This window comes from Chrysochloris asiatica, unplaced genomic scaffold (genome assembly GCF_000296735.1).
Source record: "Chrysochloris asiatica unplaced genomic scaffold, ChrAsi1.0 scaffold00008, whole genome shotgun sequence".
Classification (NCBI taxonomy): domain Eukaryota; kingdom Metazoa; phylum Chordata; class Mammalia; order Afrosoricida; family Chrysochloridae; genus Chrysochloris; species Chrysochloris asiatica.
In genome coordinates, this window is record NW_006408526.1 from 17,370,545 (window position 1) to 17,387,532 (window position 16,988).

Here is a 16,988-nt window from a genome sequence, read left to right on the forward strand (position 1 = left end):
ATTTACAGCCTCGGAAACCCTGTACAGGGTCGCTATGAGTCGGAACCGACTCCACGGCACATAACAACAACAACAATAACAGTAGCAACAACCAAGTTTAATGGGTCCTGGTGTGGCACTGTAGGTTAAGCATTAGGCTGCTAACTGAAAGGCTGGAGGTTCAAACACACCAGTCGCTCCTCAGAAGCCATATATGGAGTCACTATAAGTTGGAACCAGAGTCTTGGTGTGGCACTGTAGGATAAGCACTGGACCACAAAGTCAATTTGAATTGTAAGGTGGGTGATTTAAACTCACCAGTTGCTCTTTGGAAACCCTATATAGGGTCGCCGTGAGTCTGAGACGATTCGACGGCACTTAACAACAATAACATGAGTTGGAAATAAGTCAATAGCACTTAATAACAACAGTCATGCTAACAGAACTCTAAACCTATAGTTGTTCTTATTGTTAAGTGTCATCGAATCAGTTCTGATTCATGGCTACCTTGTATGGGGTTTCTGAGAAGCGCCTGGTGAATTTGAACCGCCGACCTTGTGGTTCAAACTGACCTTGTAGTCCAGTGCCTCTCAAGATATTGGGCTTCAGTATCATGCCACAGCTTAGCTTTGAGGCTCATTTTTCATCTGCCCACATACCAGTCAGACTTCTGGTTATTCTCTGAAAATTCCATCCATTTTAATCTGTAATTCCCTTCCCTTAGAATGCTCTCGCAGTTATTCACTTCACAGTCTTCTTCTCATCCTTCACACCCACATCAGATGTGGCTGCCCTCCTCAGGTACTTTAATCCTTGGCACCTAGTTTCCTTAATGGCCTATTATGTTGTGGTATAATTACTCGTTTGTATTTATATCCCACGCTCACTTCCAAATAACAAAACTAGTCCCACTACAGTGAACTACTTAAAAGCCAGGGCTTAGTCTCATTTATCTTGGATTTCTTCTTAGCTGCCTGGCAAAGAACCTGAAACAAAACCGAAAGATGAAGGATGTGAATTTGTAAACTCATTTAATAAACTAATTTAGCATTTAAAAACTCATTAGTTAGCACAGCATCAGAAGTTCTTACTGTACAGCTGGGCTTCTCAATAGCAATACTATTGACAATGTGAACCAGATAATGTTTCACAACATCCCTGGTCTCTACCCATGAATGCAAGTAGCAACTCATCAGTTGACAAAACCAAAAATATGGCTCTAAACACTGCCAAATATCCCCAGAGGGCAACATGACCCCTAGTTGAAAACCAATGCTATCGAGGCAGTAACTTAAATTCAATCTGCTGGGAATACAGGGAAGGGTGAACTGGTTATGAACACTCACAGTGTGGGCTGCGGGGGAGGGGTGACGGCTATTCAAAATAAGAATTGTTTAGATAGCTGGGAAGTTATATAATTTACATCAGGAAAATCGGTTTTTTATTTAGGAAACCACCTTGATGTTTTCTCTGAGTGAGACACCTAAAGATCTTGCTTCCTGGTGTGGAAGCAAGATCTTCTAAAGGGGGTGAGGAATTGCTCTGCTTAAAGGGAAGTGAGTTTTCCAAATGTGCAAATAGGGGACCGAGTAAAGGGGTTAGAAGTCCTGGTATAGTGCTGTGGGTTACTGTGTCAGACTGCAAAGCCATTTAAACTGCAAGGTCAGTGGTTCAAGCTCACCAGCTGCTCCTTGGAAACCCTATACAGGGTCACTATGGTTTGGAATGGACTCGACGGCATTTCACAACAACAACAAAGGGGTTGAAGAGAGTCTGTGGGATACAGGGAAGTGTTTGGAATGATAGAATCTCACCCATGTGATAAGAGGCCAAGACTGAAAGATAAAAGTGTAGACAGAATGGAACCTTTGTCTATTTTTAAATGTTAAAGTTTTATGTTTGACTGCATTTGTTTTTGTTTATTTACTTTACTATGGTATAAAATAACCTCTCTTTGCTACCCCAACCTTCAACAAAATGTGTTATGTACACTATCTTCTAGAGGTGTTTAAAGCAAAGCAAGGAAAATGTATTCTAAGTAAAAATCAATTTGAAGTGACGAGAACAGCTGCAAAACGAGAAATCTGAATGAGAGGAAGAAATGAAATTCACAGGAAGAATGAATTTCCAGAGGTGACCTTGAGGCTATAAACTTTTAGAAGTTCACAGAAAACTTGGGAGTACCCAGTATGGCCTGGTTTCCTGGAATAGAGGTTCAAGCCATTTAATTCAAATATTAATAGAGATCCATAAATGTGAAGGACAAAATGGACCCTCAAATGGTCGACATCTTAAATGCACATTTCTAAGCCCAGGATCCATGCTCATCCTTTGCAAATAAATATTATTCTGTGTATTTTTTAAGTATTTAAATACTATATCAAAATAATGAATTTGCATTAATTGTAGAATCACTTAATTCGTTCTCATACCTTTCTTGTCAACGACAGCAAAATCTCATCAGAGAACATTTTGAAGTCTGTGTATTTCCCTAAAGCTCTCCTGTAGATGTTGTTATTGAGAATTGTATAATGAACAACTGCACCTCTTTCATCCCCAAATCTTTCTGGGACTTCAATTAGCATCTGGTAGAGATTGATGCTGGGGAAGGAAGAAAAATCTTTTGCAATCTGAGGATCCTGAGATGGACAAGAGAGTGTTTTCTGCCAGACTTGCGGGTCCCCTTCAGGACACTCACAGTATTCATGGTACACTGGTCCTAAGGAAGGCAAAACATGGGTGAGGGTAAGTCAAAAAAGTACTGCTACAAAGTCACAGGACACTTCATTAAACAATAATATCAGAATGTGAAGCTGTAATTTTTCTCAACATGTTCTCCATGTAGGTCTATATACTTCTGAGGGTGGTATTTATGTATCTCTAACCTTTCCCCCTAACACTTCTGCACTCTTTGATTTATAACACATCAAAACAACAATTTTGGCATCCTTGAGGGACTCACATCATGTTCTTCTTAAGTGTTCTTTGAGTTTGGGGAACAAAAAGAAGTTTGAAAGGGTAAGATTAGGGCTGTATGGTTGATGGGGTAAGGCTTTCCAATGAAATTCCTGTAGGATAGCCCTTGTTACTGTTTTAGAGAAAAGAAGACCCCAAACTCAAGCATATTTTTTAGAGAACCCTTTATTAAACCTAAAAATGATGAAAGAAACCATCAGGGTGAGGTTATAATGGTGTTGTTCAAAGGATTCATGGCCATGTGGGTTATTACAGACAATAGAAAACTGTCTTAGGGGAGAAAAGACCCCAAATTCAAATATATATTTCAGAAACTCTATTATTAAGTTTTAAACAGAATGAAGACAAAGAAAAACCACAGACAAATCATCATGATGAGGCAGATCATCAGCAGAAGCCATATGATGGCTAAAGGATTACAGGGTAGAGAGGAAATTCATCACAAAATCATTATTGACAGCAGATCAAATCATCACTGTTGCAGGCAGGACTACAGAAGTAGAGAAAGGGCCATGTTTGGGATGCACACACAACTGCAGATTTGAAAGGCGTACAGGCTTGGTCTGGGATCCTCCGACCACCTTGGTTGGCATATGATTTATGGCCATGAAACCGTAGTACCTCAATTTCCATGAAGTGCATGTTCAGGCAAATACCTGAGGGAGAGACTGCCCCTACTTGGACTCACCAGGGAATCCACTTTTAAATGCACTCTACCTCTCCCTGTTTTCCTGGATTTGTCTTGGTCACTTTGGCAATTCAGCTGTCAGAATTGAGTAAAGTACTCAAGATGGCATCTGAAAGTATATTCAGGATATACATTCAGGATAGAGTTGGGCTCTGACCACAGGCCACAGTCTTTCCCAGATCAAATGCCTTCTTATTTCAGGCTTGAAATCAGTTAACACAGAATCATTATTGGTAACAAATTGATTCATTACTATTGTTAAGCGGGACTCCAGAAGTGGGAAAAGGCCATGCTTAAGGTGCATATACAACTGCAGATTGAAAAGGTTTATAGGTTTGGTCCTGGGTTCTTTGACCTAGCTACTTAGTAGATTGCCAGGGTGTGGCTCATCATGCAACCCTGGTACCCAAACTTCCAGGTGACACACATCTGTAAACATTAAGGACATGCCTAGGCAAGTCTGTGAGGTTAAGACTGTTCCTTCTTGGGCTGGACTAGGAGCTGTAATCTACTTTCAAACACTTTCAAAACTGCCTGAGGGCAAAGATGCCACCACATGGCTAATAAATGGTCAAAATGGACTCAAATGGAGGCTGAATTTATGTCAAGACTCAAAATGGAGTTAGGGCTCCCACTGTAAAACACAGCTTTCCATAAACCAAGTGCTTTAAAATTTAAACCCTAATACACTACCCTTGAAGAATAATCAGGTACATTGTTGTGATGGAAAAAATTCCTTGGCACAACTTTCCTAGTCTTGCTCTCTCCAACGCAGTTTTCAATTTTCCTAAAACTTCCTTATAAGCCCCTATTGTGTGTGTCCTTGGAGAAAACCTATCAAGATGACTCCTTTGGGTCTTAAAACAGTTGCTATAACCTTCTGAGCTGAGCTCTCTGCCTTGAATTTAAATAGCTCAGCAGATCCCCTTAGAAGCCACTGTTTGGATTTTTGTTTTGTTTTTTGACAGCACCTTAAGGAGACTAAGACAAGTGTATTCCGGAGAGAACCTGTCTACAGCCATCCATTTATCACAGAGACATGTTTGGAATATGATCTGGATATATGCCTATATATGAACTGGAACTCTAGTAGCAATATTTTTTGACTTACTCTTGAACAATGCCAAGCTCCATTAACAAGCACCACATGCAGGGAGTTGTTTTTGTTTCGGGTGTGAATGTGGGGTGACTTCTAAGATTAACCAGACAGGATGGACGACCTACCTGTAAAGTCTATTAGTAGTGCAAGTGTTGTTGTTGTTAAGTGCTGTTGAGTAGGTTCCGACCCATAGCTACCCTGAACAGGGTTTCCGAGGCTGTAAATCTTTACGGGAGCAGAAAACCTCATCTTTCTCTCGCGGAGAGACTGGTAGTTTCGAACTGCTGACCTTGTGGTTCCCAGCCCAATTCGTAACCACTACGCTACCAGAGCGTAGCAAGTGTATGAGAGTTTATATTCTAAAGCGTTTGCTCTGTGGAAGGCTGAAGGAGGCTAGAGGAGGAGCCCTAACTTCATTATGAGTCTTGACATAAATTCAGGCACCATTTGAATTCTTTATGTTACTTCCCAGTGATAGTTAAGATTTTCTGTCAACTTGACTGGGACAGGATTCTCAGAGGTTGAGCAGTTAGGATGTAGTTATAACCTCCAAGATGATATCATGGAGCCCTTATCTGATATAATTCTCCTTTGTGTTGTAAATCCTCAATTCTATCATGTTAATGAGGTCTGATACAATCTACAGGATTAGGTTGCATCTTGAGTTAATCTCTTTTGAGATAAAAAGGAGAGAAAGGAGCAGAGAAGGAGGGACCTGCTACCACCAAGGAAAAAGAGCCAGGAATGGAGTGTAACCTTTGACCCTGGAGTCCCTGCACTGTGAAGCTCCTAGATCCAGGGAAAGACTGATGCCAAGACACATGGGGATCTCCAAGGAATGCTGGGCCTACAGATGCTGAAAGGAGACAAGGACTTTCCCCCAGAGCCGACAGAGAGAAAAAGGCTTACCCTACAGCTGGCACTTTAATTTGGATTTCTAGCCTGCTAAACTTTGAGAAAACACATTTCTGTTTGTTGAAGGAATCCATTTGAGGTATTTCTGTTATAACAGCACCAGGTAACTAAGACATTCTCAGGCTTGCTGGCTATTAAACTAAAGCTATGGCTATGCTTAGACAAGCCTAGGGAAAGGCAGTTTGCCCTCAGGAAGAACGTGGTTGAAGGCAGAGTAACTTGCATGTAGTAATGTGCTCACACAGTGAACTAGGGAATTGGCTTGGGCACATCTTTTTAAAAAATTTTACCTGGACACGTCATTAATGATTTATAGAAATAGCCAAACCTGTAATGTTTTTTTAACCTGCAATTGTGTACGTATTTCAGTCATGACCCTTTCCCTGCTTCTGTAGTCTCACTTGAACCAAGAATGAATTGTCCTGCCTGCAGTCATGGTCTTGTGACGACTTTCTTTGTCTCTGTCACGTATAATGCATTTATTCCGTGCCAGTGATTCTGCTGATTCCACTGGCCTCTGTACTGAATACATGTTGATGGTTTCCTTCATCTGGATGATTGTCTTTGTCCTGTTTGAGGCTTAGCAAAAGGGTCTATAGGATAATATTGAGCCTGGGGTCATTTCCCTTAGCACATAGCAATTATTTCAGAGTCATACACTTCTACTTCCTCCACTTCTTTTACCATCCTGGACAGTCTACTACAGCAAGTGTATTCACTGCCATGCTGTTGGTTCAGATTCACAGCGTTCCTATGGGACAGAGTAGAACTCCATATGGTTTCCAAGGTTGCAGATCTTTATAGAAGCAGATTGTCTCATCTTTCTCCCACAGAGCAGATGTGGGGTTGAAACACTGACCTGAATACTTAACTCCCGAAGCCACCAAAGCTTCTTATAGCATATATAAGACAAAAACATTAAAACCCCTAAACCCACTGCCACCGAGTCAACTCTGTCTCATAGTGACCCTGTCTAGGATTTCTGAGACGAAATTTTTATGGGAGCAGATGGCCTCATCTTTCTTTCAAAGAGCGGCTAGTGGATTTGAACTGCTGGCCTTGCAGTTAACAGTCCAAAGCCTAACCCACAGCACCACCAGGGTTCCTTACATAGTGAGGTATAAATTGTTGAATAATAGAATTGATCTTTGTGAAATTATATTTGTGTTAAAAGTAAATGTTTTATTTTTGTTTCAAGTGGGTTTTTTTATTCATGAACATAAAATTTCTGACCTAAAATTAATCTGCCATCAGTTATTTTCTTTCTCACCCAAGTGACTGTTTCAAAGAACAGACCATACAAAATTATTAAATGAGAACGACTTGGCCGTCTGTAATTTGAATCTTTGGGGGTCTTAGGACTGAAGGAATGTGGAAGAGTGAATTTCCCCTTCAATTATTTTTTTAATATCAACTCACTAGTCATTAAGTACTTCATCATCATGGAAAGCTATAATCTTGAAGCCAAAGTTATCTAAATGTTTGTGAATTCTCCACTCCCTAGACATAGCTTCCTCTTTTATTAGGGAGAGTTTCTTCACTTTGTAAATTATTTCTTAAATCCCAGAACAATCAAATATTGTGTCATTTTTAGAATGAGTGCATGATTATATTTCTAATACCTTTTAACAAGGAAAAAGATAAGCACTGGATTGCTACTCCCAAGTTGGTGGCTCATACCCAGCAGCTGCTCCTTGGAAACCCTATTCAGGGTCACTATGAGTCAGAACTGACTTGACAGTACTTAACAACAACATTATATAGTTGGAGTGGTAATTTTTAAAGTCAGGGTGGGGGTGTCCTCCTCTGAACCCTAAAATCACCTCCATCAGTATGGTCCTAGAAGGAAATGTGTAACCCAAAAGGGTCTGGCAGTATAATTTTAAGTGGCCAGATATAAGAGTTATTCCTGAGGGCTAATTTTGAAAATAATTCATTTAAATGTTATACTTGTCCCAAGATACATCCCTATTTATTTTAATATAAAAATGATTTTTAGAATTTACTTAATTTTCTTGAGGGTTTTCACTTTGCCCAAAATAAGTAATATCAGCAGGACTGACCCTCACACTTAAAACAACCAAAAAAAAACCCACCAGACAATATGAAACAATAGTTTTTAAGACACCGGTTTTCAGGCAATGAAGGACAGTGAGTCTGAGAGATGTGAAACAATTGAGCTGAGGCCCCAGCTTATTACCTAAGAGAATTTCCAGGTCCTGGAGTAGGTAGGGGCAATCTAGGCAGGGCCTAGAGTTTTTTGAGCTGAGGAGACAGAGTTGAGAGTCCAGGGAAACCAAGATAGCTAAAGTCTCTGGTAGCATAGTGGTTACGAATTGGGCTGCGAACCTTAAGGTCAGTGGTTCGAAGCTACCAGCCGCTCTGCGGGAGAAAGATGAGGCTTTCTACTCCCGTAAAGATTTACACCCTCGGAAACCCTGTACAGGGTTGCTATGGGTCGGAACTAACTCGACGGTACTTAACATAGGACATAGTACCTGAAAGGAAAGGACTTCATGAGCTACAACTCCAAAGATCTGTAGTAGGTCTCCCCCAAGTACTCAACATTTATGTGGAGACTTCAAAAAGTCCATGGGAATATGGAGTTAAAAGATAATGGAATTTTTCCATGAACTTTTTGAAGCCCTCTCCCTTGTACATGTGAGGAATTTATCCAAGGCCAGGGAAAGAAGTATGTAACAGGGTTAGAGGAAATAGAACCCACAGTCCACAGAGGGTGGGGATAGTTCCTGTTCATACCAGCTACACTGAACACCTAATCTCGAGGAGCTTCAGTAGGGTATGCAGAAGTGTGCTTCCTCAGTTATTGTTCTTGTTGTTAACTGCTGTTGAGTTGGTTCTGACTCATAGCAACCCTGGATAGGGTTTCCAAGAAGTGGCTCGTGGATTTGAACCATCAATCTCAGTGGTGGGGAATAATTAGAACTCCTTGTGCGGGGTTATAATTAGCTACTTTGCACTGGACTTGGAACCACAGGGTTGGCAGTTTAAACTCGCCAGCTGCTCCTTAAAACCCTGTACAGGGTCACTATGAGTTGGAACCAACTCAATGGCACTTAATAATAACAAAAGACTAAACATGACTATGGTCCAACCTAACAAATCATAAAAGCTAAAGTTGAAAGGATCACACTATTTCCAAGTAACTGCATCCCAGAAAAAAAGCTCAAGAAAATGATAAAACATCAAGAGCTGAAAGATACACTGGATGGATTTAATGACAAATTAGACATTGCAGAGGAAAATATTAGTGATTAATAGGTACAGTAATAGAAACAATACAAAATGAAACAGAATGTCAAGCCTTATGTATGAATAACTGGACTTCTCAAAAGTGGGGCAAGACTTGAAAAAGTATTTGAAAAAATAATGTGCAAATTTTTTCCACAGTTGACGAAAATTATAAACCCAAGGACCCCTGGTAGCATAGTGGACTACAAGCTAGGCTGCTAACCACAAAGTCAACAATTTGAATCTACCAGCTGTTCTGTGGTAAAAAGATGAGGCTTTCTGCTCCTGTAAAGATTTATAGCCTCGGGAAGTCTATACGTGGTTTCCATGAGTAGGAACCAACTTGATGACACCCAACCACCATCACCACCATAAACCCAGACACCACTCGTCTGTCAATTTGTCATACAGAGGTGGCATCTGTGTTGGTGTGATGCTGGAAGCTATGCCACCTGTATTTTATATACCAGCAGAGTCATCCATGGTGTACAGGTTTCCGTGGAGCTTTCAGACTAAGACAGACTAAGAAGTAAGAGAGGCAGATCATTTCTGAATAAATGGCCACTAAAAACATTATGAGTATCCTTGTAACATTGTCTGATAGTGTACTGGAAGATGAGCCCCTCAGGTTGGAAGGTACTCAAAACATAACTCGGGAAAAAGCCTCCTCAAAGTAGAGTTGACTTTAATGACCTAAACAGAGGACAAGTTTTGTGAATTTCCTTTGCTGACAGGGCACAACTCAAAATAGGAAAAACAGCTGCAAACAACCATTAATAATCAGAACATGGAATGTACGAAATATGAATGTAGAAAATTGATAATACTAAAAAATAAAGTGAAATGCATAAAGATCGATATTTGCAACTTTAGTGAGTTGAAATGGATTGATATTAGCCATTTTAATTGGATAATCATATGGTTTAAAATGCCAGGAACAACATATTGAGAGGAATGGCATAGCATTCATTGCCAAAAAGAACATTTCAAGATCTATCTTGAAGTACAACACTATCTGTGATAGGATAATATCCATATACCTAAAAGGAAGATCAGAGTACTACTGTGGCACTGTAGGATAAACACTGGACCTAAAAGTCAATTTGAACTGCAAGGTCAGTGGTTCAAACTCACCAGATGCTCTTCGGAAACCCTATGCATGGTCATTATGGGTCAGAACTGACTCAACAATGCTTAACAACAGAAGAGCAGTTAATACCACTATTATTCAAATTTACACACCAACCACAAAAACTAGTGAAGAAGTTAAGAATTCTATCAACTTCTTCCATCTGAAATGAATCAAACATCAATCATGATTCAACGATAATTACTGGTGGTTAGAATGCAAAACTTGGAAAAAAAGTGAAAAAATCAATAGTTGGAAAATATGGCCTTGGTGATAGAAATGATGCTGGAAATTACATGATAGAATTTTGCAAGACTAACAATGTGTTCATTGTAAATATATTTTTTCAACATCATAAAGACAACTATACACATGGACCTCATCAGATGGAATACACAGGAATCAAATTGACTACATTTGTGTAAAGAGATAGTGGAGAAGCTCAATATCATCAACCAAAACAAAATCAGGGACTGTGGAGCACACCATCAATTCCTCAAATGCCAGTTCAGATTGAAGCTGAAGAAAATTAAAACAAGTCAATGAGAGCCAAAATATGACCTTGAATATATGTTACCTGAATTTAGAGACCATTTCCAGAACACAGTTAATGTATTAGACACTAACGACCACCAACCAGAAGAGTTGTGGGATGACATCAAGAACATCATACACGAAGAAAGCAAAAGGTCATTAAAGAGACAGAAAAGAAAAGTAAGACTAAACTTGATGTCAGAAGAGACTGAAACTTGCTCTTCAGTATAGACAAGCTAAAGTAGCTGGAAGAAATGATGACATAAAAGAGCTGAACAGAAAATTTGAAAGGGCAGCTCGAGAAGACAAAGTAAAGCTTTACAATGAAATGTGCAAAGACCTGAGTTAGACAAACAAAAGGGAAAAACATGCTCAGCATCTCTCAAGCTGAAAGAATTGAATAAAAAAAATCAAGCCTCAACTTGGAATACTGAAGGATTCTACAGTCGAAACACTGAATGATGCAGAAAAGATCAAAAGAAGATGGAAGGAATATACAGAGTCACTGTACCGAAAGTAATTGTGTGATGTTCAGTCATTTCAAGGGGTACGGTATGATCAAGAACCAATGGTGTACCGAAAGAAGTTTAAGCTGTACTAAAGGCACTGGAGATAAACATGGCTCTAGGATTTGATGGAATTCAAGTTGAGCTCTTTCAACAAACTGAGGTGGAGACATTCACTCGTCTATGCCAAGAAATTTGGAAGATGGCTACCTGGCCAACTGATTGCAACAGATCCATATTTGTGTCCATTCCAAAGAAAAGTTACCCAACAGAACACGAAAATCATTGAACAATATCTAATTCCAAATGCAAGTAAGTTTTCTAAAGATAACTCAAATGTGGTTGCGAAAGTATGTTGACAGGGAGCTGCCAAAAACTCAAGCTGGATTCAGGATACAGGAAAAGAGGGATATAAAAGAGGGATATGAATGCTGACGAATGATGAATCTTGGCTGAAAGAAGAGAAAACCAAAAAGATGTTTATTTGTACTTTATTGACCGTGTAAATGTATTCAACTGTGTGGATCATAACAACTATGAATAATATTGAAAGAAAAGGTCTCCCAGAATACATAATTGTACTCATGAGTAACCTGTACATAGAACAATCATTTGAACGGAACAAGGGTATACTGAATGGTTTAAAATCAGGACAGGTGTGTGTTAGAGTTGGAGTTTTTCACCATACTTATTCAATCTTTATGTTAAACAAATAACCCAAGAAGCTGGATTATATGAAGAAGAACACAGCATCAGGATTGGAAGAAGACTCATTAACAACTTGAAATGTGCAGATGATACAACCTTGCTTGCTGAAAGTGAAGAAGACTTGAAATACTTACTGATGAAGATCAAAGACTACGGTCTTTAGTATGGACTGTATGTAAAGTTATTCCTTCAATGTAAGGCAAACAAAACTCCTCACACCTGGATCAGTAAATAACATCAAGATAAACAGAGAAAACGATTGAAACTGTCAGAGTTTCATTTTGCTTGAATCCACAATCCACACTTATGGAAGCAGCAATCAAGAAATCACATTATCTATTGATTACATTAGGCAAATCTGCTGTAAAAAGGCTTCTTTAAATCATTGAACAAAAATACCTTTCAAAGAAATAACGATCAACAGTGTCACTGTGAGGACCACGGTTCAACTGACTCAAGTGAAATATTTTCAATAGCCTTATACGCATGTGTATGGAGCTCTGGTAGTGTAGTGGTTACGAATCGTGCTGCTAACCGCAAGGTCACCAAAAAGCTACCAGCCATTCCATGGAAGAAAGATGAGGCTTTCTACTCCAGTAAAGATTTACAGTCTCGGAAACCCTGTGTAGGGTCACTATGAGTCAGAACCAGCTCCACAGTACTTAACAACAACAACATATGTATGTGTAAATTGGACAATGAATAAGGATGACTGTAGAATAATTGATACACTTGAATTATGGTATTGGAGAAAAATATTTAAAATATCATGGACTGCCAGAAAAACAAACAAATCTGTCTGTGAAGGAGTATAGCCAGAATGCTCCTTAGAAGCCAGGATGGCAAGACTTTGTCTCTTGTACTTTGGACATGTCAGGAGGAATGAGTTCCTGGAGGACATCATGTGTGGTAAAGCACAGGATCAGTGAAAAAGAGGAATACATCCAACGAGATGGATTTACACAGTGGCAGCAGCAAAGGGCTCAAACATAGCAACACTTGTGAGGATGCTGCAGAACTGGGCAGTGTTTCAATCTTTTATGCATTCGGTTGCTATGAGTCAGAACTGACTCCATGGCACTGAACAGCAACAACAACATAAACTCAGAGATCCAAGAACTCCATAAACCATGAGCACATGAATCATTAAGAAAATGACACTAAGGTACATCATAATCAGATTGCTCAAAACAGTAGATGAAATGAAAGCCTGGAAAGCAATGCAAAGAAACAAACACAAGGGTGATGGCTTATTTATAGCTGAAAACAGGGTAAACAAGAAAACAGTAGAGCAACATCTTTAAAGCACTAAAAGAAACAACAACAAAACTGCCAACTGGCAAATCTATACCTGGTGAAAATGTGTTTGAAAAACAAGGTGAAATAAGAAACCTTTTAGATATTCAAAAGCAGTATTGTCTTACTAAAAGAAATGTTAAAGGAAATCCATTAGGCAGAAAACAAATGATACTAGAAGGCAATATGGATATTACAAAGGAATTAAGATACCAGAAATGGTCACTACATGAACAGATAGACAAGAATTTTAAAAAACTATTTTGTTGTTGTTGTTAAGTGCTGTTGAGTCGCTTCTGACTCATAGCAACCCTGTACAGGGTTTCTGAGGAGTGGCTAGTATGCTTGAACCACTGACCTTCTGGTTCACAGTCCTGTGCTTACTCTATGGTGCCAGGAATTGTATGTTTCAATGACTTAGTTAACTTTCCCTTAAGATTTCAAGTAAAGGTGAGCTCCAGTTTACCCTGTTGCACATGCCTGAAAGGTTACCACAATCCACTGTGAAAGGCAAGGGATCATATACAGGCTGACTCTTTTGCTAATAACAGCTATGGTATTTGCTAATTGGGCTATGGTATTGCCAATCACCTTCCAAAAAGGAGCTGGAGGACACACTGGCTACTAAGGAAAGAAAAGCAGTGCAAGAAATAGATTATAAATTCAGATAGTAACCATGTTTTCTCTTTGAAGTACTACTAACACCATACAAAAAATGTATCTAGAAAAGTCATAAAACAGTTTGATCACTCACTTACCTTTCAAAATATAGGGAGATTTAGATACATGTTCATCACCATAAAGAACCTCTATTTTCAGCCCTCCTTTGACACTTTCATACATCCTATATCTTATCAAAAATGTTCCATCATTCCTATCCAATGGTTTAGATACATGAATCCGGATTAACTCTTTAGGTGAAAGAGATTTTATTATTACTTTGAACAGTGTTTGACCTGAAAGGAAGAAAGAAAAAAATACATATACATATATACCACTTCATAGTTATTTTGTCTTAACAATTATTACATAGATATGTTTATATATAAATTACCTTTTTATGTATTAACTTCTACAGAAAATAGTATGTTGAGCCTAGAGAAATCCTTGACATCAGGAATGATGTTTATGTTTGGTTCATGTCTGCAAACCAAGAATCTGACTCCACATTTGATTATTTAGTCATTTGATAAAGACTTACTGAATGAACGTCATCAATTAATAAAAAAAGTGAAGAAGAAATTAACTTCTTATCTATTTGATCTTTTCTCCTTTGGGTAGGATTAAAACTTAATCATTTCAGGTAGCTAAAAGGTCATGAAGTCTTAGAATGACAAAGCTTTAAGGTAACCCGATGTTCAAAATCAAATTTCAAGTTACACTTTTAAGCCCATTTCCTTGGGTAGAAAGATTATAAGTAGTACCAGACTGTACACAAATACACACATTATCTTTATAAATATTAGAATTTACTTCACTGAGCCGGTTTCTTTAAAATAGCTTACAATAAAAGCATTATACTAAGATTATCTAGCATCCCTTTTAACTTCAAAATTCTGTCTGTTTTCTGTTATAGAGAAAACAATACCTACTTAACAAACTTGCAAGTGGGTTAAGAGTTGAGTTGCGAATTGAAAGGTTAGTGATTCAAACTAGGTTCAAACGTAGTCACTACTGGTGTGGTGCTGTAGGATCAGCACTGGACTGTGAACCAGTTCGAGCTCACCAGACACTCCTCAGAAATCCTATACAGGGTCACTATGAGTGTGAACTGATTCAATGGCACTTAACAACAAATCACTCAACAAGAATAAGATGAGGTTGGTTGTCCTCTCCAGCAAAAATGTATAGTCCCACAAACCCTTCTATTTTACCCTACAGGGTCACTGTGAGTTAGAATAGACTTGAAGGCAATAGATTTTGTTTTTTGGTTTTTAACAGATTTGCACCTCCCATTGCCACTGAGTTGACTCCAACTGAAAGGACAGGGTAAACTACTTTATAGCATTTAAAGGCTGTAAATCTTTACGGAAGCAGATTGCCTCAGCTTCCTCCCACGGAGTAGCTAGTGGATTCTAACCACTGACGTTTCAGTTAGTAGACGAGTGTATAACCACCATGTTACCAGGGCTCCTCATTTGCACCTAAATCCACTGCCATTGAGTCCATTCCTACTCATAGCAGTTACCAGTCTAATGTGGCTCCTTCACACACACTGTTGTTGTTGTTAAGTGCTGTCGAGTCAACTCATAGTGACCCTATACAGTTCAAAGCTGGTGGGTTTGAACTGCTGACCTTGTGGTTCACAGTCCAGTGCTGATGCCACAGCACCACAACAGGACTCTAACTTGCTCAAGGTGGTACCAATATTTAACACATTTAGCTGCTAATTGAAAGCTTGGAAATGAAGTCCACACAGGGGTGGGTGCCTTCAAAGAAATGCCTGGTGATTTACTTTCCAACATCAGCCATTGCAAACCCTATGGAGGAGCACAGTTCTACTTCAAGTGGATTCCCATTAATTGGAATTGATTCAATGGCAACTGTTTATATGTACGATGTTAGTAAACTTATCTAGGCTTTGAAACAGTATTATAATCAATGCTACTGTGGACCTGGAATAAACTTTTGGAACCTCTTTTTTCAGAGAGTACAATGTATATGAGTCCTGAGAATCATACACAGTGTAAATGAGTACACTGTACAGTATATGGGAGTCCTGGTGTGGCACTGTGGGTTAATGCACTGGACTGCAAAGTCGGTTTGAATTACAAGCGTGGTGGTTCAAGCTCACCAGTCACTCCTCAGAAACTCTATATAGGGTCACTGAGTCAGAACCGACTCAACGGCACTTAACAACAACAGTATATAGCCCATGCAAATCTGATCCTTACCAAACCAAAACCCCATTGCCACCAAATAGATTCTGATTTACAGTGATCTATAGGGGAGAGCTCTGGTAGCGTAGTGGTTACGAATTGGGCTGAGAACCTCAGGGCCAGCAGTTCAAAACTACCAGCTGTTCCGTGGGAGAAAGATGAGGTTTTCTGCTCCCGTGGAGATTTACAGCCCCGGAAACCCTGTACAGGGTCACCATGAGTTGGAACCGACTCCACAGCACATAACAACAACAACAATAGGGCAGAGCTCTGGCAGCAAAGTGGTTACAAATCGGGCTGCTAACCACAGGGTCAGCAGTTCGAAACTACCAGCTGTTCTGCGGGAGAAAGATCTTCTGCTCCCATGAAGATTTGTAGCCTCGGAAACCCTGTGCAGGGTCACTATGAGTCGGAACCAACTCCACAGTACTTAACAACAACAACAACAACAACAATAGGACAGAGTAGAACTGCCATATAGAGTTTCCAAAGGAGCTCTGGTAGCAGTTCGAAACTACCAGTTGGTCCAATACCGATTGATACCAATACTGACCAAAACTACTGGGAGAAAGATGAGGATTTCTGCTACCATAAAGATTTAGAGCCTCAGAAATCGTAGAGAGGGTCACTATAAGTCGGAACCGACTCCACGGCACACAACCACCACCATCAGAGTATACATGGAGTCCTGGTGTGGCACTACAGGATAATGCACTGGACCACTAACTATAAGGTTGGCAGTTCAAATCCACCAGCTGTTTAGCGGGTGAAAGATGAGGCTATCTGCTCCCATAAAGATTTCCAGTCTTGGCAAACCTGTACAGGGTCACTGTGAGTTGGAATCCACTCCATGGCAGTGGGTTTGGATGTTTTAGTTAATCTTAACAGGAACAGAATGTTACGTCATTCTCCCACAGAGTGGCTGGCAGGTGCAAACCACTGATGTTTCAATCTGCAGCCAGGTGCTTAACCACTGTTCTACTATGGCTCCTAAACTGGTTCTGAAAAATCCCCAAACCAAGTCCAC

General features: G+C 39.6%; 1 protein-coding gene across 1 annotated transcript in view; it reads right to left on the bottom strand.

The window, feature by feature from the left end:
* The window catches only part of KDELC2 (KDEL (Lys-Asp-Glu-Leu) containing 2), a 43,273-nt gene that overhangs the window by 16,258 nt on the left and 10,027 nt on the right, over positions 1-16,988 (bottom strand). The window contains exons 2-3 of the mRNA XM_006833801.1: positions 13,841-14,038; positions 2,412-2,698 (exon numbers count right to left, since the gene is read on the bottom strand). Of these exons, the coding sequence (XP_006833864.1) occupies positions 2,412-2,698; positions 13,841-14,038 (485 nt within the window). The remainder of the gene's footprint in view (positions 1-2,411; positions 2,699-13,840; positions 14,039-16,988) is intronic.